General features: G+C 39.8%; 1 protein-coding gene across 1 annotated transcript in view; it reads right to left on the bottom strand.

The window, feature by feature from the left end:
- Positions 1–14,738, bottom strand: part of Exd2 (Exonuclease 3'-5' domain-containing 2) — a 59,194-nt gene extending 44,456 nt beyond the window's left edge. Inside the window, exons 1-3 of the mRNA XM_067156266.2 lie at positions 14,383–14,738; positions 5,365–5,521; positions 3,166–3,779 (exon numbers count right to left, since the gene is read on the bottom strand). Of these exons, the coding sequence (XP_067012367.2) occupies positions 3,166–3,779; positions 5,365–5,521; positions 14,383–14,603 (992 nt within the window). The 5' untranslated portion in view covers positions 14,604–14,738. The remainder of the gene's footprint in view (positions 1–3,165; positions 3,780–5,364; positions 5,522–14,382) is intronic.
- Between the last annotated feature and the right edge of the window lie 9,997 nt (positions 14,739–24,735).

The raw sequence follows: 24,735 nt of genomic DNA, 5'->3' as shown, positions 1-24,735 counted from the left end.
TAGGTGTTGGTGTTTTTAAGTTACATTTAATTTTCTTTTCCAGTTATAATTTAAGGCTGAAGATGACCCAATACAAGGGTTGTAACTAGTCCCGATGTAATAAATAATATTAACATATTATACAGGGCGTATCCGTGATGATGTCACAAACTTTCAAGGATGATGGAGGACGGCAAATGGATCAATATTCCGGAAACGATCGAGTCAAAAGTTAAACCTAATTCTACTCATTTAAGTCCGAACAAATGTTCAGAATGGCATCCCCTTGTGAACGCATCGTAGCATGAAGTTCTGTTGTACCCGTTCGAAGATCCCCGTTATCGTTTGAACAGGATCGCAGGCAGCGAGAATTCTTGCCAAGAGATCCTCCTCAGTCTTGACAGGTGTCTCGTACACAAGGCTTTTGACATGGCCCCACAAGAAGAAGAAATCAAGTGCGGTGCTCAGACATGTACTACCCATGATGAAACAACATCTGTTGATGGACAGATATTAAACAACTTGAATTATTAATAACTTTTGACTTGAATGTTTTTTTTTTTGCTAGAGTCTTTACATTGCACCGACACAGATAGGTCTTATGGCGACAATGGGATAGGAAAGTCTTAGGAGTGGGAAGGAAGTGGCCGTGACCTTAATTAACGTACATCCTCAGCATTTGCATGGTGTGAAAATGGGAAAGCACGGAAAACCATCTTCAGGGCTGCCAACAGTGGGATTCGAACCCACTATCTCCCGGATGCAAGCTCACAGCCGCGTGGCCAACTCGCCCGGTTAAAGACTAATTTCTCAATCATCCCTGAAAGTTTGTGACATCATCACGGATACGCCCTGTATACAGTATTGAATATCTGGACCTTCTCATCCTTGTGGATAGTGTCCGACTCATTGGCTGAATGGTCAGCGTACTGGCCTTCGGTTCAAAGGGTCCCGGGTTCGATTCTCGGCCGAGTCGGGGATTTTAACCTCCATTGGTTAATTCCAGTGGCTCCGGGGATGGGTGTTTGTGCTGTCTCCAACATCCCTGCAACTCACACACCACACATAACACTATCCTCCACCACAATAACACGCAGTTACCTACACACGGCAGATGCCGCCCACCCTCATCGGAGGGTCTGCCTTACAAGGGCTGCACCTGGCTAGAAATAGCCACACGAAATTAAAATTAAATTAATCCTTGTTGATATTGGTAAATCATCAAACTGGAATTCATTTCATATGAGAGATTACTGCTCTTCCAAATAGGGTGCAGTAAAATGAATGAGTTATAAACAGGTACCCAAGAGAATGAAAGAATATTTTTGGTAAGAGGCTCAAAGGGAGACCTCTTGATGGTTGGGAAAAGGAAATTTCCAAAGATGTAGCAAAAACTGATGTAAATTGGCAGCAAAAAGTAGAACATCAGCTGCGGGTGGCAGGACGAACTGAAAGAGGCTTGTTAACAGCTGCTCAAGCAGAGTTGATGATGATGATTCATAACATAATAAAGCATCCTAAAGAAAACAAAAAAATATTTTGGTGATTTTGTCCCGAACTTCGTGTTTGCTCTTTCTTAATACATCTCTGGAGGTAGAAAGTCTTGTTAGCAACGTATGTATCATCATTCAGTCTTGTGGCTGGTTTGTCTGTACAACGAGTCTCCTTGGAAGAAAGTCGTATAAAGACACAAAATGCGAAGAGACATAAGATAAAGATGAATAGAGGTGGTGAAAGACCAGGAACACAGGATAAGGAGAAAAGGATCCGACAGATTGATTTAAGTAATGGAAAAGAGGAAACAAGTCACAGATAGAAGCAAAGGAACATGAATTCTTACCAACACTCCCCCCATGGCACTACAGCTCTGATGGATCATGGCCTACCAAGCGACCGTTGCTCCGCCCAAAGGTCTGCAGATTACGAGGTGTTGTGTGATCCTCTCGACCGTTATTCTTGGCTTTCTAGACTGGGGTCACAATCTCACCATCAGATAGCTCTTCAATTCTAATCATGTAGGCTGAGTGGACCTCGAACAAGCCCTCAGATCCAGGTCAAAATTCCTGACCTGCCCGAGAATCGAACCCGGGGCCTCCGTGTAAGAGGCAGGCATGTTACGCCTACACCACGGGGCTGGTCGCGTATTTTGCACACATTTTCTTCATAACAATTTGTAAGAGATTACAGAGAGAAATGAGAGAACGTATTGCTACCGAAAGTAGACAAATCCGATACATATTCTGACTTCAATGTAGGCAGAGCTATGGAAACTGGTGGTTAATACAGAAATGTATAAAGAAAATACGTAATAGTTCTATCTGCCGTTATCCCTAATTCAATTTCCACCAGAATTTTGGAGGAACATTTATAATGGGGGTTTTAACCATTCCCTGATTTTACTGATCAGCCTTTATCAGTAGCTGTTGAGAATAAGAAGTGTTTGTGGGGGAGGAAGAGGCAAAAATATATAGACAACAAAGAGTACCCGGGTCAGCAGCCATAAAATGGTAAATTTTGATGCTCTCTGAGTGAATTTCGGTAGAGACGTAAAGGTTGACATTCTACCGAAATATGTGTGGTAATAATAGTACTATACAATAAAACTTTTACCAAAGGACTAATAACTACGCATGTACTACAATTGAATAGAAGCATGGCGTGACTATACAGTAACAAAGTAACTGACACACGGACTGACGAAGGCGCGCAGCAAGCAGGTGACACCTCTGCTACCCATCGTCGCAGAACATGGCAGGTCTCCACTATTTGCTGTGGCGCTGCACAATCTGGTTAGTAGTGAGGAACGACATTTTGTCCCCCTTTCTGCTAGGTATTTTTTTAACAATTAAAGAAATTCAAGGAAAGAATTAGCTGAAAAGACAAGGGGGTTTGTATATATATATATATATATCTTTTTTTAAATATAAATAAGTCCTCGATTCAGGCGGCTAAAATGGAATAAAAATGTAATTTTTGCCTCCCCCCCCAATCGCGCTACTGGCCTTTATTATTATCATAGAAACAAGACATCTAGTTTTATGTGGAAGCCAAGTAATAGGAATGTGAATTTTCATTTCAACTACCCCACCTGCATTGGCAGGGACTCAAACTGAGGCTGCCATAGCGAGAAATCCCGGAAAGAGACGGAAAACAAACACAATAAAGGTTGAAATATTTACTTCTTACCACTCCGACTTTTTACGATCGCAGGTGCATAGAACCTCTCCGTCTGGAGCCTGCATGTAGCAGTTATGATACATGGTGGTACGTCGCGTCATGTACGCTCTATGCAGAGGTTTGTTGTTCGTGCGGGGCTGCTTCGTCATCCGCTCACTGGACACCTTAACTGCATCTCCTGCAGAACTACCGACTTGTCTATGTTTATACTTCATCTCGACGTAAGGTCTACACATTTCTCTAATCCTCTCATTCACGCCCTGTCTTTTCCATCGGTTCCTCTGCCAGAAGAAGGGACCCCGCCTGTTTCGCCCGCATATCAGTACCTTGAAGATCTCCATTCCCACCAGAGCGTCGCGAGCCGCGTAGTCGATCTGCCTCTCTTCGAGCGTCTCCGCTTCCCAGTTGCTGCAGCGGATGTGCCAGCTCTTGTCCAGCTTCACGCCGAGTATGTTCTCCGTCAGCCCCGCCAGGCCTCCTTTCGGCTTTCCGCCGTTCTGTACCACCAGGTGGCGCAGGTCGAGACAACCCCGAACCATGATTCCGTAGTCTTGGAAGAGATATTTGGCATCGTCTGACGGTGCTACTCCCACTTTGAGGATGGACGTATCCTCAAGGAGAGCCTGCAAGAGAAAAATTAAGATAAGCCTTAAATTGCAAGAACATTAAGATTCAGTACAGAGAAAAGAAGAAACTATGAAGTAAAAACCTCTTCCAACCATATTGCAGGTGTATGATGATAAATTTATTTCCAACACACATAGAGCAAGCTACAGGTCGGCCAAGTATGTGGTTCAGGTAAATAGAGGTTACAGCGATGCCAAGTCCAGTGCTGGAATGACATGGCCACACACAGCAGTGAAGACTTGTGTTCTGTTCAGTGCGTAAACTCCCCATTACTACCAGCACCTCCATAACTCAAATACTATAATGAACCAGTAGTTACTGGAAGATGGACGATATGAAAAAGGAACTTCTAAGTTAAAGTATCAGACTTAAACCTATTCAATATTTCACATTATAATGTTATCGATTTTTTAATCAACACTATATTGGACGTGTACATGTTTCAGCTCAATTGAGCCATCATCAGCACTACCAAGACATAAAATGGCTTTTTCTTACTAAATAAAACATCTCACAAAACAATACTGATACACTTTAAAATCCACGAGGGGCTCTGGATCGAAAACTGGTTAATGCACTTACAAACTGGGAACCATCTGTCATGATTTGTTGAAGGTTTACAATAAAAAATAAAAAAAAGGCCATTATAACGGACATTACAAACAGTACTGCGGAGTACATTAGCACGAGGTTGTTAAATTATGGAGGGAGCATCAAGATCACTGTCTACAAGTCCCAAGGACTCCAGGAGTAGAGTCCCAAACCCAGAACAATGGAAAAAAGCTGTAGCCATGAGACAGAGGTATGGAGATTTTTTTTTTTTTTTGTCAGGAATTTCTACTTCAGCAGCAAAAACTGAGGATGTGAAGATGCTAGTGAAAAAACACTTTGGGAATTCATGGAGGAATGTCCCTGATTTGTCATTTTACAGAGGTGTGGTGGATGGAAGAGTGGAAATTTACAAGATGAACTCCCAGATGCTACTTGCAAACCATGTGATTCAGAGACAGGTTCTAATATTAGTACACCGTTTGTTTAAAGTGATCAATAGTGCATAACACATACTTGGACTAAAAAGGCTTGCAAATAGTATCCAAAAGTTGTGAAATACTGTTCATAGTGCAAGTATCACTATCCGTATAAAAACCAAATTTTGAAATAATATAAAAACCAAACCAGTATTTAATGATTACTTTTAAAATGATTTGTAAGAACTCTGTAGCAAAATCTGCCTAATGTAAAAATCAAAATATAAATTTCTATTGATTCATTACAACTAATCTCATGAAACATACCATGAATATAGAACGAAAGTAACAAAAAATAAAAAATAAAAAAGAGAAAACAATTCTAACAGAAACGGTTATTCTGCTATACATTTTTCTGTTTTTTTTCTGAAAACTATAAATTATACATCTGGCAGGTTTTGCCCTCACATGTCCATTAGGTCTCTGGCGAGACTGCATGAGCTAGATGTTAAGCCCCTTAAAACAAGATTCATCATCAACCACCGTGACGTTACAAGAGGATAGTTATTTTCCCTCACAGTCAACATAGGTTCCAGAGTCGAGCTAGACTTACCTGGAGATCCATAGGAATGTGGTTCAGTTTACAAATTCTGATCAAGGCACAGAGTCCATCTTTTGCAGCCAGCTGCAGCAGGGCCACACGATGCCTGGACCCGCCGACTGTCACCCACTCGCAGTCGAAACCCAACACACCAAAATCTTCACATCTTCTGCAGAAGAAAGAATGTACACAGATTCTGTCTCTCATAAAGTCTATAGTAATATCAGCATTTGCATCCTGACAATCTGCAGACATTACGCTTCAAAATAAGGAGTCGTTCCTTGAAATGGTTCAACCAAATAAAAATAATAAGTGAGTTATTCCACCCTCCAAGGTTATGAATTTCATATTTGGTTCCATATTGAATTAAGATTACATATAATTTAATTAACAAAATTTTATTCCACCTAGTCAATACTTTACAATAATTGCAATGCCTACGTATACATTACAATGTGTTGTTTAGGGACTAGTTTCGACCCTGTGTGGGTCATCATCAGCCTAAATAAGGTACACTTTTATTTGTCAATATCCCGGAACAATATTTTGTTAATAAGATTGATAAAATGAGCTATATGTGTAATGTGATAATATGCATATAAAATGGTGAAATGCATGAAATGTTATGCAAGATAAAATTGTATCGTGGTACTGATCAATAGATAGTGAATTGTCCAAGTTTACATATATTGCAGTGAGACTATAAATATAGTACAATATTACAATAATGGTTGAAATATTATATTTTAGATATACATTAAAATTGCATAATGATAAAAGTAAAAAATGCTGGTCTGAATATAAAGTCTAGATACTTCTAGTGAATTCTATCGTTCAATTACATCTTCTGTCTCCTCCCCTTATCGACCTCTTCCCCTCCTGCTTTCCTTGCCATTCCCAACACACGCTCATTCCAGTCGCACATTACCGGTCAAGCCGCGCAAGGTGAATACTCTTTCTCTTCATTTTCCTCCCTTTCTTTTCTTTTTCTCCAAAGATCCTCACGTTAATTTTAATTTTCTATTCTCATCATCAGGTTCTGTGGGTTCCATCTTGGATTGGGAATTTCACCTCTCATCATATGCAGAACTCCTTATACTATAAGAAGTCGCTTATATTCAGCTGTATGCATTTTCTGAATCATAAAACACTGGACTTTAAGCAAGATAGTTACCCTCTGCGACAATGTTGTACATAACAAATATTCAATATTTTGACACATTATCACATTACACATATAGCTCATTTTATCAATCTTATTAACAAAATATTGTTCCGGGATATCGACAAATAAAAGTGTACCTTATTTAGGCTGATGATGACCCACACAGGGTCAAAACTAGTCCCTTAACAACACATTGTAATGTATACATAAGCATTGCAATTATTGTAAAGTATTGACTAGGTGGAATAAAACTTTGTTAATTAAATTATATATTATTCCACCCTTTCAGTACAAATTAATAACTCACATATTATTTTTATTTGGTTTAATTAAAATTCAATATGGACCCAGAAAATGAAATGGTTCAGCCATTTTCTCACAATATTCCTTGGGTAATACAGTGTTGGACAAATCCCAGGGTGACGAAAAGAGACGGGTGGGGGCCTGAAATTGAATGATCTTGTTTTCTCAGTAAACTCAACATTGCTGAAGTTCGGTTATCGTAAACAGCTTCATGTGAAATTGAATTTGAAACTCTGACTTGACTCGAAAATATATTGAGATCTTCACTGTAAACAAACTGCATGAATCACCTATCAATAAGAACGGTCCAGGTCTAGATGATTTTGAAAATAGAATACTCAACAGAGGGTTATAGGTCCATTGGGAGGAGTGAATGAACAAGAATGATGCAGCAGTGACTGTTAAGGTGATGAAATCGAACTGGTTAATACTACAGAAGTAAGCAGGTGAATTTAATTTCGATGCCTGGCTCCTAAGAAATTTTGTTAACTCCTAGATTTATTTCTGATTTGTCCAGACCTGGGGTAAGACATCTTAAATATTATACAGTTAAAAGTTACCAAAAGAATGATACAGCCTAGTGTTTCACACAAAGGTAAAACTAATTATTCCTTGTTTTATATATGGTAATGTGTTTAGATTCACATACACTTAATTTGTACATTTAACCCTCAATCTCAGATGTGCATAATGAGAGCCGTCCACACAGATGTGCGGTCTCTAATGCTACGTATTATATTGTTGGCGGCACCAGAATAACAATGGATTTAACTTCTTGGCTGATGATGGCACAAGTTTAGTGCCGACATTAGTACCTCATGCGAACGATATGTGACTCATTCACGTTAATATATATCTTTGTATTGAATAGGAGGAACCCTCTTAATTTCAATTACTGTAATCCCACTTCAATACGGATCATGAAATTTCTAAATATCAATGGATATGAAATCAACAGGAAAGGAACAAACTCAAATCCCTTTTTGAAAGGAGTAAAATTACGTTCAGTTTCTCACTTCAAGTACCTCGGAAGCATAATATCCAAAGACAACACTGCCAAGCAGAAAATACTTGGCAGGACACAGAAAGCTTCAAACTTTTAAAAAAGAATTATTTGCTTTAAGTTGCATCGACACAGATAGGTCTTATGTCGATAATGGACAGGACAGGACTAGGAGTGGAAAGGAAACGACCATGGCCTTAATTAAGGTACAGCCCCAACATTTGCCTGGTGTGAAAATGACCAACTCACTCGATCAGACATCTACTCTGGGACTGCAAAATATCACAAAAAGCAAAAACAACCCTGTAGCACACGTACTTCAAACCGATTCTCACATGGTTTAGAGACATGTACTCTATTAAACAATGACTACAGCAGAATTCAGGGAACAGAAATGAGATTCATTAGAACTAAGAATCAAACTAGTTGAAAGGACAAAATGAGGAATGAAGTGAACAGGAAGGTAGTTGGCGCTGAGGTCCCTATTACCTGTGTAATAAACATACCCTTCAGTGGTACAGGCACATTATGAGAATGAAGAGCGAGAGAACTGTCAAAAAAATACTTCGACCTTACTGTCCAAGGAAAAAGACCAGCGGGAAGGGCAAGAAAACGCTCAACTGACACAGTGAAATCGGATGTGGAGGAGAGAGGTCTCAAATGGGAAGATGTACACAGACAGGAAGGGATGGCAAGCACTTGTAGACCATACCTGGGAAACTGGAGTTGGAAAATGATGATGATTATGATGATGAAATACAATAAGTGATATCCTTTCACATTCTTCCACCCAATTAATAAAAACATGGATGTATTGTAAACAGACTCTGGGATAGGTTTAAAGCAACTGTTGAGGAATATAAAAATAGGTTTGTACCTTTAAAGATGGTAAGGAATGGTAAAGATCCACTATATTATAACAGGGAAGTAAAGAGACTAAGAAGGAGGTGCAGGCTGGAAAGAAATTGAGTTAGAAATGGTTATTGAAGTAAGGAGAAATTGAGGGAACTTACTAGAAAATTGAATCTAGCAAAGAAGTCAGCTAAGGATAACATGATGGCAAGCATAATTGGTGGTCATACAAATTTTAGTGAAAAATGGAAGGGTATGTATAGGTTCTTTAAGGCAGAAGCAGGTTCAAAGAAGGACATTAAAGGAATCATTAAGGAACAAGGGGAGTGTGTATGCGAGGATCTTCAAAAGGCAGAAGTATTCAGTCAGCAGTATGTAAAGATTGTTGGTTACAAGGATAATGTCCAGATAGGGGAGGTGAGTAATACTAAAGAAGTATTATAATTTATTATCCGCACACTTTATCTTGGTGCATTTACACCCTAGTGGTGAATCGGTCGACCTCGGTGACCTTCGAGATTCGTACTGGCAACCTTTGAAACACAAACTATGAATCGCTTAAGCATTGTTGTGTGACATCTGGCGTACACTTTACATACCGGTACTAGTACTGTTGTTTACACAACAAAGCCAAAGTATAGAATTCATGCTAGGAACAAGATTCGCATTGAGAAATGTTTTATAATGTTATATAATGTGTATGTGACATAGTTGTTGGCTTAAGATGATAACGGTTTAGAAATTTCATATCGATCGATCATATTCTCGATTCAATTCAGATTTCATTTTCATTCAGTTGGCAGCACTATCAATACCGGGACAGCTCCCTCCTTACTCCTCACCCCGTACACAAATGCACCAAGATAAAGTGTGCGGATAATGCATATGATAACAATGACATTTACAGTAAGATACAAAAGTTGAAAACTGGAAAAGCAGCTGGAATTGATAAGATTTCTGGGGATACACTAAAGGCAATGGGTTGGGATATAGTATCATATCTGAAATACTTATTTGATTATTGTTTGGTTGAAGGAGCTATACCAAATGAATGGAGAGTTGCTATAGTAGCCCCTGTGTATAAAGCAAAGGGTGATAGACATGAAGCTGAAAATTAAGGCCAGTCAGTTTGACATGCATTGCATGTAAGCTTTGGGAAAGCATTCTTTCTGATTATATTAGACATGTTTGCAGAATTAATAACTGGTTTGATAGAAGGCACTTTGGGTTTAGGAAAGGTTATTTCACTGAAGCTCAGCTTGTAAGATTTCAGCAAGATATAGCAGATATCCTGGATTCAGGAGGCCAAATGGACGGTATTGTGATTGAGCTATCTGAGGCATTTGATAGGGTAGATCATGGAAGACTACTGGCATACATGAATGCTATTGTACTAGAAAAAATAGTGACTGAATGGGTGGCTATATTTCTAGAAAATAGAACTCAGAGAATTAGAGTGGACGAAGCTTTATATGACCCTGTAATAATTAAGAGGAGAATTCCTCAAGGCAGTATTACTGGACCTTTATGTTTTCTTATATATATATATCAATGATATGTGTAAAGAAGTAGAATCAGAGATAAGGCTGTTTGCAGATGATGTTATTCTGTACAGAGTAATAAATAGGTTACAAGATTGTGAGCGGCTGCAGGGTGACCTCAATAGTGTTGTGAGATGGACGGTTGGCAATGGTATGATGATAAACGGGGTTAAAAGTCAGGTTGTATGTTTCACAAATAGGAAAAGGCCTCTCAGTTTTGATTACTGCATTGATGGGGTGAAAGTTCCTTTTGGGGATCATTGTAAGTACCTAGGTGTTAATATAAGAAAAGACCTTCATCGGGGTAATCACATAAATATGATTGTTAATACAGGGTACAGATCTCTGCACATGGTTATGAGGGTATTTAGGGGTTGTAGTAAAGATGTAAAGGCGAGGACATATAAGTCTCTGATAAGACCCCAACTAGAGTATGGTTCCAGAGTATGGGACCCTCAACAGGATTACTTGATTCAAGAACTGGAAAAAATTCAAAGAAAAGCAGCTCAATTTCTTCTGGGTGATTTCTGACAAAAGAGTAGCATTACAAAGTTCAGGCTGGGAAGACCTGGGAGAAAGGAGACAAGCTACTCGATTAAGTGGTATGTTATACTAACAATTTGTTGGTTATTTTGATCCACCTTTTCAATACAAATTAGTATTGTATTGTAATTTGTATTGAAAAGGTGGATCAAAATAACCAACAAATTGTTAGTATATCATAGCATAGTTCAATACGGGTCTAATAATGAGATTAGTAACATGTAATAAGTGGTATGTTCCGGGCTGTCAGTGGAGAGATGGCGTGGGAGGACATCAATAGACGAATAAGTTTGAGTGGTGTCTTTAAAAGTAGGAAAGATCACAATATGAAGATAAAGTTGGAATTCAAGAGGACAAATTGGGGCAAATATTCATTTATAGGAAGGGGAGTTAGGGATTGGAATAACTTACCAAGGAAAAGGTTCAATAATTTTCCAATTTCTTTGTGATCATTTAAGAAAAGGCTAGGAAAACAGATAGGGAATCTGCCACCTGGGCAACTGCCCTAAATGCAGATCAGTAGTGATTAATTGATTGATTGATTAATAATATCAAAAATTCCCATTCTCATGCCAACTACAGCTTGTGAATACAAAAGTACGTCCAGCTAGTGACAAACCCATTTGTCTGGACTGGTTAGGTCCGGCTAGTAACAAAACCATTGGTCTGGACTGGTTTCTGACTTGAGACAAAGCCATTGGTCTGGACTGATTAGGTCCGGCTTGTGACCGAACCATTGGTCTGGGTTGGTCTGGCCCGGCTAGTGACAAAACCATTGGTCTGGACTGGTTATGTTTGGATTGTGATAAAATCATTGGTCTGGATTGGTTAACCAGCTAATGACAAAACCATTGGTCTAGAATTTGATAAAGCGATTAGTCTGGACTGGTTAGGTCTGGCTAGTGACAAAACCATTGGCCTGGATTGGTTAGGTCCAGCTAGTGACTAAACCATTGGTCTGGACTGGTTTCAGTCTACTGACAAAAACATTGGTCTGGATTGGTTAGGTCCGGCTTGTGACAAAACAATTGTTCTGGACTGGTTTCTGACTAGTGACAAAACCATTGGTCTGGACTGGTTAGGTCTGGATTGTAATAAAGCCATTGGTCTGGACTGGTTAGGTCCAGATTGTGATAAAGCCATAGTCTGGATTGGTCAAGTCCAAATTGTGGTAAAACCATTGGTCTGGATTGGTCAAGTCCAAATTGTGGTAAAACAATTGGTCTGGATTGGTTAGGTCCAGATTGTGATAAAGCCATTAGTCTGGACTGGTTAGGTGCAGCTACTGACAAAACCATTGGTCTGGATTGGTCAAGTCCAAATTGTGGTAAAACCATTGGTCTGGATTGTCAAATCCAAATTGTGGTAAAACCATTGGTCTGGATTGGTCAAGTCCAAATTGTGGTAAAACCATTGGTCTGGATTGGTCAAATCCAAATTGTGGTAAAACCATTGGTCTGGATTGGTCAAGTCCAAATTGTGGTAAAACAATTGGTCTGGATTGGTTAGGTCCGGCTAGTGACAAAACCATTGGTCTGCATTGGTGGAGTCCAAATTGTGGTAAAACCATTGGTCTGGATTGGTTAGGTCCAGATTGTGATAGAGCCATTAGTCTAGACTGGTTAGGTCCGGCTAGTGACAAAACCATTAGTCTGGATTGGTCAAATCCAAATTGTGGTAAAACCATTGGTCTGGATTGGTGAAGTCCAAATTGTGGTAAAACCATTGGTCTGGATTGGTTAGGTCCGGCTAGTGACAAAACCAGTGGTCTGGATTGGTTAGGTCCAGATTTTGATAAAGCCATTATTCTGGACTGGTTAGGTCCAGCTAGTGACAAAACCATTGGTCTGGATTGGTCGAGTCCAAATTGTGATAAAACCATTGGTCTGGATTGGTTAGGTCCAGCTAGTGACAAAACCATTAGTCTGGATTGGTCGAGTCCAAATTGTGATAAAACCATTGGTCTGGACTGGTTAGGTCCAGATTGTGATAAAGCCATTAGTCTGGACTGGTTAGGTCCGGGTAGTGACAAAACCATTGGCTTGGATTGGTCAAGTCCAAATTGTGGTAAAACCATTGGTCTGGATTGGTTAGGTCCGGTTAGTGGCAAAACCATTGGTCTGGATTGGTCGAGTCCAAATTGTGATAAAACCATTGGTCTGGACTGGTTAGGTCCGGCTGGTGACAAGACCATTTGCCTGGACTGATTAAGTCGTGCGAGTGACAAAACCATTGGTACGGATTGGTTAGGTGCAGCTAGTGACAAAACCATGGTCTGGATTGGTCGAGTCCAAATTGTGATAAAACCACTGGTCTGGACTGGTTAGGTCCGTCTTGTGACAAGACCATTGGTCTGTACTGATTAAGTCGTGCTAGTGACAAAACCATTGATCTGGATAGACAGGGCTTTGTTAAGGAAAGTTTCAGAGGAAAATCTTGTTGTTCTCTATTCCTTTAAAGGTTTTATTTACTACTGTTTTTACTTTATGTGGGGTAGAAATGGAATGTATTTGTTCATTTCTGGGAATGACATCATTCATTGTATGTCAGCCAGTGGCAGTGCTAGTAGCTGCTCAACTAATGGAGAATGGCGCGTGTTACATGAGCCTCTGGGGGCAGGCTGGTGGGTTCGATATCACAATGAACATATCCAGGTAGGAGCTGCATTATTTAACATTCGTTATAATGTTATGAAAATTGGGCAGCAGATAGTACAATTCTATCATAAATATTATTCATTTAATCACTTCCCTTCTCAGGAATATGAAAGAGCAGGTGATGAGAATTTTGCAAAGAAAAAGAAAGAAAGGAAATGGGATTTTCATGTAACTGTTAATATTGTGTTTATAGATAAAGGACTGGTAATTTTATGTGAAAAGTGAATTTATGTTTATAAATTGCCTGATATATGAATCCCAGTCACCTCAGTATGATGTCACTTACCTACCATTCAACCACAAGGAGGTTTTCTATAATAACATCATACAATTGAGAAATTTAAACACAAAGGGAATAGACTTTTGTAGAGTTCCATAGGGGAAATGTAAAATTTTTCAGAAAAAGGTAACAGAAATGGCATGACAAATTATCTATAGTAGACGCAATAGCGTCTGGTGTTGGCGACAGGAACAGTCTTATACGGTAGTGATTATTGTTTTTAGAGGAAGTACTAGACAACCATCCTCTATATAACACTAATCAGAAAGAAAAAAAGGAAGGGGTCCGACGTTTCGAAAAATGAAGGTATCGGCGACAGAAAGACAACGGCCACGAAGGGCGTGAAAAATAAAGACTCCCTAGCCCTCGGAAACCTAACAGCGTCGGGGTCGTAAAAGAACAAGAGTTGACCAAGAGAGGTCGGACAGGATAGGTGAAAGTGAGGATCCTGGCACAAGTAAGTGAAAGCAATGTCAACACTCAGCTAAGGCCCCCTTGGTCGCCAACCCACACTCCAAAGTTCAGAGCCCCTGGGGCCTCTTTCAGTCGCCTCTTACGACAGGCGGGGGATACCGTGGGTGTTATTCTACCGCCCCCACCCACAGGGGGTCGTCTTATAGGCATCAAACCATTTATCGTATTCGTATGGAGTACGGATACGATTCTCTGCGTACCGAACAACTTACACTTTCAGTTTGTTAACAATATTGTCGCATTCAGCGGTTGTATTGATAATCACAGCATTTTGATGAGCTAGTGGATCTGTCAAAGCTTTTACATTCTTCTTTAAGCGCTGCAGGGCACTCGCTCGGTATTTCGCTACTAAACAAACAAGGCCAAGACCCACAGTTGTAGCAAAAAATAAATCCACTGGTGAAAATCGGTCGGAGTTATTTTCCTCAGTCATGATGCAAGTTTCAAATGTTCACTACATAAAAACTTTTCCTTTACACAATCCTAAAATATTGCTTGAGCATCCCTCCTTCCACACAATAAGATTTTCCACTGGGGTAAGTTTGTAAACAGACACATGCACAGCTGATTTTGATTTAAATTGTCAAAGAGTATACTGCTATTAATACTATTTTTATTCCATGAAAGTTGTAATTCCTATATCGCAGAGAACAAATTTTGTTAAAAAACTGCAAGATATTCCATATATTTTTAAACCATTTCTATAGTAATCAATCAGTTTTAGATACTTTTTGTCATCAGGTGTTGTCAATGCTCAACACTGATTCTCAAAGTCGTAGGGAATTAGCACAACAAACTTAATACTCATTCGAGTGCTTCTTATAAATCTATATATATAAAATAAGAGTTTTGTCTGTACATTGCTCAGAATTTGAAAATAATGGTATTTCTGCATCGGTCATGTCCATTGTAACAAGAAAATGCATTTTTTACTTTTCCGTAATTTCTGTCTGTCTGTCTGTATGTATGTATGTATGTACACGCATCACGAGAAAACGGTTGAAGAGAATTTAATGAAAATCGGTATGTGAAGTCGGGGGATGAGCCTCTACAATCTAGGCTATAAATCATTTTGCTCACGCTGAGTGAAATGGTAGTTTAGGGGAAGGCCTAAAATTGAATTCTCAACTATTTATGTTATTAGTGGTCTAATGAAAATCGGTATGTGAAGTCGGGGGATGAGCCTCTACAATCTAGGCTATAAATCATTTTACTCACGCTGAGTGAAATGGTAGTTTAGGGGAAGGCCTAAAATTGAATTCTCAACTATTTGTTATTAGTGGTCGTATTTTAAAGAAAATGGGTATGCAAAGTTGGGGAATAAGTTGCTACAATCTAGGCTATCAATAATAGTATTCACGCGGAGAAAAATGGTAGTTTAGGGGAAGGCCTAAAATTTAATTCTCAAATATTGTTGTTATTAGCAGTTCTATCTTGATGAAAATCGGTATGCAAAGTCAGAAAATCAGTCGCTATAGTCTAGGCTGTAAATTAATTTATTCACGCTGAGTGAAATGGTAGTTTAGGGGAAGGCCTAAAATGAAATTCTCAAATATTTCTTATTAGAGGTGTAATCGATGAATGCTACATAACTAAGGTTATATAGTATTAACTTTCCTATTATTCATGTCTTATACATTGTTACCGTACTGGCTATGATCACAAAGATATTCATGAATTTGGATTTTTGTTACCAAGTCTATATCAGCGCCGAGTAACGAGAAAATGGGTAAACAGTATTTAATGAAAATCGGTGTGTAAAGTCGGAGAATAAGAAACTACAGTTTACGGTATAAAATATTTTACAAATCACAGAGTCGAAAGAAAACTAAATGTGAAGGCCTACAATATAGAAAGCTCCTAACATTGATCAACAATAACATTACATTGACCATTGTTTGTCGTGATGTGCTTTGTGTCTTCTATTGCCCTTGATCTCCGGTAGATAGGATTACTGCTGCGTACAGAGTATTTTTTATTTGATTTACGTTGCACCGACATAGATAGGTTTTATGGCGACGATGGGATAGGAAAGGACTAGAAGTGCCTTAGGCCTTAATTAAGGTAAAGGCCCAGCATTTGACTGGTGTGAAAGTGGGAAACCACGGAATACCATCTTCAGCGCTGCCGACGATGGGGTTCGAATCCACTATCTTTCGGATGCAAGCTCACAGCCGCACACCGCTAACCACATGGTCAACTCGCCCAGTCGCACAGAGTGTAACAGCCTGTCTGAATATTGATGGGAAGTAGCTGAGGAGTTAGATAACTTTCTTCTTTAGCATGCCATTCCCCTGGTTTATAAATTTTCTGATACTACTGGTACGTAACACACTGGATCATCATAGCATTCGGGCTATTCAATCCCTACTGTGAGGCACTGATTGGAATGAACGGTGTGCATATTTAGCGAAATAATGGCAGATGAGTGTTGATGGCAATCTGCGGCCTGGTCATCCCAGCTCTGGAACTTTGGACTATTAGATTGGCACCGCAATCTAACCGCAGCACTGTTCGTTAAAAGTGATAAAACGTGCGGCTTTCCATTTAATCGAGTATTTTATATGATAGCATTGCTTTTAATCGTTACATTCATACTTACGTTTTTGTAATGACCTATGTTGATTTCAGGTTAGGTAAACCACAAAGTCAGTCTTTCTGAGAATCCCGTAGCGAAGCACGGGTACATCAGCTAGTATCTATATATATATAATAAGAGTTTTGTCTGTTCATTGCTCAGAATTTGAAAAGAATGGTATTTCTGTATCGATCATGTCCACAATAACAAGAATTTTCTACTTTTCCGTAATTTCTGTCTGTCTGTATGTATGTACACGCATCACGAGAAAACTGCTAAAGAGAATTTAATGAAAATCGGTATGTAAAGTCGGGCGATGAACCATTACAATTTAGGCTATACATTATTTTATTCACGCTGAGTGAAATGATAGTTTAGGGCAAGGCCTTAAAATTTAATTCTCAAATATTTATGTTATTAGTGATCATGTCTTAATGGAAATCGGTAGACAAAGACGAGAAATAAGTCGCTACAATATAGGCTATACATAATTGTATTCACGCTGAGAAAAATGGTAGTTTAGGGGAAGGCCGAATGTTTAATTCTCAAATATTTATTATATTAGTGGACGTATCTTCACGAAAATTGGTATGCATAGTCGGGGAATAAGTCGCTATAATCTAGACTGTCAATAATTTTATTCACATTGAGTGAAATGGTAGTTTACGGGAAGGCCTGAAATTTAATTCTCAAGGAAGTTACTTATGTTATCAATGGTCGTATCGATATATACCATATAACTAGCATAACTTTAGTTATGTCGTAAGTTATTAGTAGTTATGTAAGAAGTTATTAATTTCCGATCACTTATGTCTTATACATTGTTACCGTACCGCATATAATCACAGAGATATTCATGAATTTGGATTTTTGTTACTAAGTCCATATCAGCGCCGAGTCACGAGAAAATGGGTAAACAGAATTTAGTGAAAATCGTTATGTCAGGGGCGAATGCTGGTCATGAAAGTCAGGCTTGCTCTTCCATTCGTGAAAGTTGGTGGGGTGGGACATGCATAGTTCTGAATGAATACAATTCATAAACCCAAAAATCGCTAAATCACATGAACATTTTAAATATGCATTCAAACAGGTTACGTCACACCTTCAAGAATGGCCAAAAGAATAACAATCAGACAAATTTTATAATTATTAACAAATCATGACAATCCAGTGATTATATAATTTAAAGAAGTAAACGTCAAACTATGTACACAGAAAAACTGCAACTATTTATTAGATCTTCCTACTTGAAAACAAACTCTACTCTGCGGTTTCTCTTTACAAAACCATCAATAACTTCATCATAGAAAGAGAACTGTAATATAATTTTTGCAAGCAATCCTTTTTCAATCGACAACATAGCTGAGATACAGAGAACGAACGTACATATTCTCTGTTTTTCTCCCTGTGCTGTGTCTTTAAATCTGGCAGCGCCGGACAGGGCCTACCATTCTTAATAATGTCTGTTTTCGCTTGGGTAGTTCTCCGAGAAAATAGATTTGATAACAAGCTGTCAATAATGCACGGTTCGGAACCCATTGCAGCACGTCAAATCATTCAGAATAGATGATCAGGAACTTACAGTACACTACTCACTGACACAACACACTAGATATGTAGCTCTCAGACCAGTGCTTCCAACTGCACATTACAAACGTGACAGCGTGCAACCGGCCTTGGAGAGAAGAAACTTGCGCGCGCATACATTTCTCGCTGTGTCGACAGCTCCGCTGAAGCTCCTAAGATACGAGCAAGCCTCGCTGAACTCGCCAAGATAAATGCAACATGCGATTTGTATAATGCAGATCTATAACAGATTCGGTGCATATTGAATTTTTTTAACTCGCCTGCTTTAGAAAAATATTGCGCTTGCGCAGCAAGCGTAGCATGCTCGGAGAAATCGCCCCTGGACTGTGGTTATGTAAAGTGTGAGAATAACGAACTACAGTCTACGATATAAATCATTTTGTAAGACGCCCTAATATTACAGAGTCGAAAGAAAACTAATGTGAAGGCCTGCAATATAGAAACTTTATCAACAATAACATTGCATTGGCCATTGTTTGTTATGATGTGCTTTTTGTCGTCTGTTTCCACTCATCCCCGATAGATAGGATTACTGCAGCGTATCCAGGTTTTTTAATTTGCTTCACGCCGCACCGATGAAAATGGGAAACCACTAAATACCATCTTCAAGGATGCCGGCAGTGGGGTTCGAATCCACTATCTCCCGGATGCAAGCTCACAGCTGCGCGCCCCTAACCACACGGTCAACTCGCCAGCCTGCCTGCATATTGGTGGGAAGTAGCTGGGGTGTTAGATAACTTTCTACTCTAGCATGCCATTCCTCTGTTTCATACATTTTCTGATATTACTGGTACGTAACACACTGGTTCATCATAGCATTCCAGCTATTCAGTCCCTACTCTGAGGCACTGATTGGAATGAGTAGTGTGCACATTTAACGGAATAATGACAGAGGAGTATTCACGGCAGTCTGTAACCTGGTTATTCCAGCTCTGGAACTTTGGACTGTTAGATCGGCACCGTAGTAGGGCCTACTGTTCGTTGAAAGTGAGAAAGTGTGCGGTTTTTCATTTGATCAAGCAATTTATATGATAACATTGCTTTCAATCGCTACATTCCTACTGACGTTTTTGTATTGACCTATGCTGAATTCAGTTAGGAAAACCACCAAGTCAGTCTTTCTGAGAATCCCGTACCGAAGCACGGGTACATCAGCTAGTATATATATAAAGTCGTAGGGAAGGCCGAGGAGCACCATAGTGAAGCCTGTCACAAGACAAGGCTGCTGAACAGTGTAATGCAACTACACCTATTTGTAATAATTTATTAAGGTGCGCTCGAGAGAGCATTACTTAACCTAGTAAAAACATTTACAAATTAACAATTTTTTATATTCTTAGTTCATAACTTTTTGATTTCACCCTTTTCGGACATTCCGTTATATTATATATACTACACTTTTGACCAAACGACATCTGTTTCGTTGGTAATGTTATTTACTCTGATTAGGAACTCAAATAGTAAATTTATACAAACAGGAAAGAGACTGTATTTGGAGATAATCTATAGCCGACTACAGTTTTTGTAGATGTAGATGGCTCTGATCGTTGCCTACGAGATACACAAGGCCGGGAAATAGAAGCAATTTGCCGCTGAAAAAGCGGCCCGACCGTGTTCATGGCTTGGCCGCTAGATTTCAGGTTTCCGTTCTGTTCTTGGCGGACTTTTAACATTGTGATGTGCGGACTAATAGTGATGTTGTGTTGATTTTGTGCAATTTACTGTCAGTATTTTTGTGTCGGTGTGTGTATTTGAGGTTGAGAGATGGTGAACTGTTGTGTACCTCTTTGTACTTCCGATACTGCTAAAAAGCAAGAAAATGTGACGTTTCATAGTTTCCCTTCGGAGCGCGGTTTAAGAGAGAAGTGGATGCAAGCTATTTCCAGGCAAGGTGATAAAGTAGGATCTTTTTAGGTACCTACCTAACAATTCTTCTCGAGTGTGTAGCTTGCATTTTAATACGTCAGATTTTAGTGTAAGCACACCAATCAAGCGAATTATTCCCAACAAAGTTCCTTCTGTTTTTAGTGTGTACCCTGTTCATAAACAGAAAAGTAACAAGCGCAGGAAGGATCCATCTCCCAGAAATGACGTACCATCAAAAATTTTGTAGAATTTATGATTCAGATAATGATATATCTTGAGAGTGAGAGTGGCTGAGGAGCAGACACACTGTGAAACCTGCCTACAAGGGCTATCATCAGCCACCAGTGATAGTCCTCTAGCACACTTAATAAGAATGCAAGATCGGGGTGCCCTACGGTATCCATCAAGAAAGTTCGTGTATTTCCTAAGAAGCATTTTAAAGTTCACATGTTCGGCTTTATGTTACTTGGGAAAAACAAATCTCGTAAAGAAACTACTTGTCTATGTTGTGTCAAAGTTCCTGCAGCGCTTTAACTGTACTGGTTGTTGTGATCAGGAAAGACTAGGTAAAAATAATACTGACAAAGTTTCTAAAACCAATTCTGGACAATCAGGCGAAGGAAATTTCCGATCAGGATGATGCGTTCAAGAATTTCAGAAGGAACCCCCTGAACCGCAAATTGCTAAAATTGTGACAACTCCCTGCATCTCAGGTAAGCTAATCTTATGTATCGGTACATCATACATTATAGATAATATTCTATGAGATTGAATGAATCGTTCCTTGTGATCATTTGAACATTAATGCTGCTGATATGTATTTGTCTTAATTGATCACGAAGTTTTCGTGAATTACTTATTTCGTCTTAACATAGTGGAGACAAAAGCCTACGTTCTAGAAAATAAGTCATACAATTGCTCTTAGTCTATTTTTTTATCTTATATCTGTTTGGTGTCCTCTGAAATTACTAGTTTTAATTAAATTTTATAGTTTTTCGCAAACCAACGTGTTGCATTGAACGGGCGAGACAGAATAGTAAAGAGAACTCTAGCGGCGCTTGTCGGAAGTATCTCGAGGACAAGTTTAGAGTGCTGTATTTCCAGGCCTTGTGTATCTCACACTGCCTGCTCGATCTGCATCCGATGGCTGCTTATACTGCCTGCTCATTCCATACTCAAACGTGTAACACGCCTTACAAACAATCTGCCGCTAGATGGCAGCACCAGACGTACCTAGTTATCGCGTGAATACAACTAGATAAGCATACCTGCAAAATTTAAAATCTGAAAGTAAGAGAAAAATTAAAGAATTTTACGTATAAAGTGGTGCTCTAGAGAGTTATAGCTTCAGCACTTTTCAAGAAAGAGGTTTCGACGAACAAGAAAACCTGGAAACTTTGTCTGTATGGTACAGTACTTCCCTACATTACTAAGTAGAGGTTTCACGAATTTGGCCGCCACAGTTTCTGACACAAGTTCCTGGTGCTTGTTACTAAAACTCTTTAAAAACTTACATTGGCACAAAGAAGGTAGAACATAGTTTTTTTATAGTCTGGAGCAGACTTGCAGAATTCGTGCAGTACGGTAGAGCTGCCTCAACATTTTTCTGTAGCCCCATAATTAGGCCAATAAATCGTTGCTAGGGATAGCGCAGCTATCAATGGGGATGCATTAAATGAGGTAGAAACGTTATTCAAGCACGTGCTGCATTCTGTTTTTTCTTCGATTACACGCACTAAATAACCACACACTAATCCCTGGTAATCAGTTTCCAAAGTGACACACACTGACTCAGGGTGCTCACGAAAATCATCCAGTAAATCAAGTACATACTCAGGGAATAATAATAATAGACGGCCTATTAGGCAACTTGCATGTCTGTGAAGATGAAGGCCGTACCTAGGATGATTTCTAATGCTGAAGATGCCACACACACCCAGCCCCCGAGCAACTGGAACTAACCAATTAACTAAATTGGCCGTTGCGTAAATAATAATAGTAATAAAAAGAGCAGTATATTGACACGATTTTATACTGCTAGCAAAAGACTCGTAATGGAATCGTAATCTGCTTACCCTAAAGGGTTGGCTTTTCCCTCGGATTCAGCGAGGGATCCCACCTCTACCGCCTCAAGGGCAGTGTTCTGGAGCTTCAGACTCTGGGTCGGGGGATACAACTGGGGAGGATGACCATTACCTCGCCCAGGCGGCCTCATCTGCTATGCTGAACGGGGGCCTTGCAGGGGATGAGAAGATTGGAAGGGATAGACAAGGAAGGGGGAAGGAAGCTCCCGGCATTTGCCTGCATGAGAAGTGGGGAACGACGGAAAACCACTTCCAGGATGGCTGAGGTGGGAATCGAACCCATCTCTATTCAGTTGACCTCCCGAGGCTGAGTGACCCCCGTTCCAGCCCTCGTGGCAGAGCCGGGAATCGAACCCGGGCCTCCGGGGTTGGCAGCTAATCACACTAACCACTACACCACAGAGGCGGACAATGGAATCTATGACAGCATATTATTCTGTTTTGTACCTTCACATTAACAGTACAATGTCCCCAGAAATTAGATTACTTAGTACGGTATGTAATACTTCAAACCTTACGCTTACCATTTTCTGCAATGGTGTTTGAAGAGCTCTTGTTAGACGTCTCTGTGCTTGAATCCCTTCTCTTAATCATCGCTGAAATTAGCGGTTGTTTATAAGCTGGATAATCAGGGAAAGGGCTGGGTACAGATCCTGTTTTTAATTTTCGCGTTTTGCTGGTCACTTTGAAATCGGCATTTACGAAATGGAGACTGCAAACCTCGGAATAATCAGAAGGAATCCATTGACTTCCCTTGCTGTTGCCTCCCCGGGATATAATACTTAACCACTTTCGACGCAATTCTGTACTTGAAGGTATATCATGGAATGAAATATCACAACATTCTGGTTTCCCTTTCTTTGATTTGCCGAAGGACACGCAGCAGTACACCATTTTCACTGAAAACAAGTATAGTCTATCCTATTTCCCGCTATTTCATTACGACAGGTCTGGAGCCGGTTGGTGCTGCCACCTACTGTGGATATTTGAAAACGGAGTGTTTCATTTTGTGCCATGTTAAAATGTTGTAATGAGCAGGCAGTATAAGCAGCTATCGGATGCAGATCGAGCAGGCAGTGGTATCTCGTAGGCATGTTGGCCCGGTGTGTATGTTCTGTAGAAGTAGCTGACATCGGCCACTCTAGCGTGAAGATTAGTATACCTTGTGACCCTGTGCTTTTCCTATATCTCCTAGTCTTGTATACATATTTCCTCACTCTCAGTTGTCTAGGTGATACGTCTTTTCATGAACTACTTCAAGTGCTTTGAAACCATTTTGTGCGTCCGCTGCATGGTCTACTCCCCTCAATGTTCAAGTACTTCGTACTCAGAACAAATTGTGAACTGCATTGGTGTACTACTTTATTGGAATTGTGTCCGCGTGTAGAACTAGTACAAATATAATACAGTATTGTGACTGTGTGAAATAACGAGCCCAACTCAACTTCACGAACAGAACAGAACAACGACTAGTGTTGGCAGCCTTGGATTTGGATAACATCTCTTCGCGGGTCAGGTGTCCAAATAACCCTCATTTGGATACCTGCACATAGAAACATACCCGGCAATGAACGAGCCGATCGCTTAGCGAAAGAGGCTTCCCTCTTATCTACAACCCCAGCTACATTTTCTGTTCCAGCCACAGATTTCATATCTCTCCTCAAATCACGACAAATATGGCAAAACACATGGACAACATCTGCATGTCAGAAGGGCAAATTCTATCATAGTCTCCAACCCATACTACCTACTACTTTCTGGTATCAATACACCACCTACACTCGTCGTCATATCATCAATATCATACGTCTTCGCTTTAATCATTCCCTTACACCTCTATATAAATTTCGATTTCGCTTACAACCGCATCCCCTATATCATTGTGGATCTGTAGATGCTGATGTCAATCATCTCTTTTTTCAATGCCCGTACCGGTACCACTCAATGAGGTTTAACATTTCTTTACGGGCGCTCGAAGTAGGAGTCTTGTCCATTATTACAGAGTGGTAAGATGCATTGCCCATAACAATGGCAGAAGGGACTTTGAGCTGTAATAATCGTACTCTTGTCTTTGCATTACATCAGCCTGGAAATAATTAATTCCTATTACAGGATATAGCATAATTCGTTTCTTTCCCGGAGTGCTGTGAAACAAGTCCCTACTATCAGCCCCGTTTCCACTACTGCTATGTTCCCCAGTCCCAGTCCCTTTTCCCTTCTGTTCTTGGAGACGAACACCTATCTGAATAGCAGTACGGTTTGGAAGCCCTATTGTTTGATATATGTGTTCCACAACTTGATCTGCAGGAACACAGAGACGGCTATACAAGCGTACGCATTTCCTCTCCCCCTCGTAAAACTCACGAGTTCTCCCCACTAATTCTAATGCCTGACTATTAAGAGCCACTCCACGGCGCAAAGGATTATCACTTCGCGATTCATAACTATGT

This window comes from Anabrus simplex, chromosome 12 (assembly GCF_040414725.1).
Source record: "Anabrus simplex isolate iqAnaSimp1 chromosome 12, ASM4041472v1, whole genome shotgun sequence".
Classification (NCBI taxonomy): Eukaryota; Metazoa; Arthropoda; class Insecta; order Orthoptera; family Tettigoniidae; genus Anabrus; species Anabrus simplex.
This window is presented reverse-complemented; position numbering and strand designations above follow the sequence as displayed.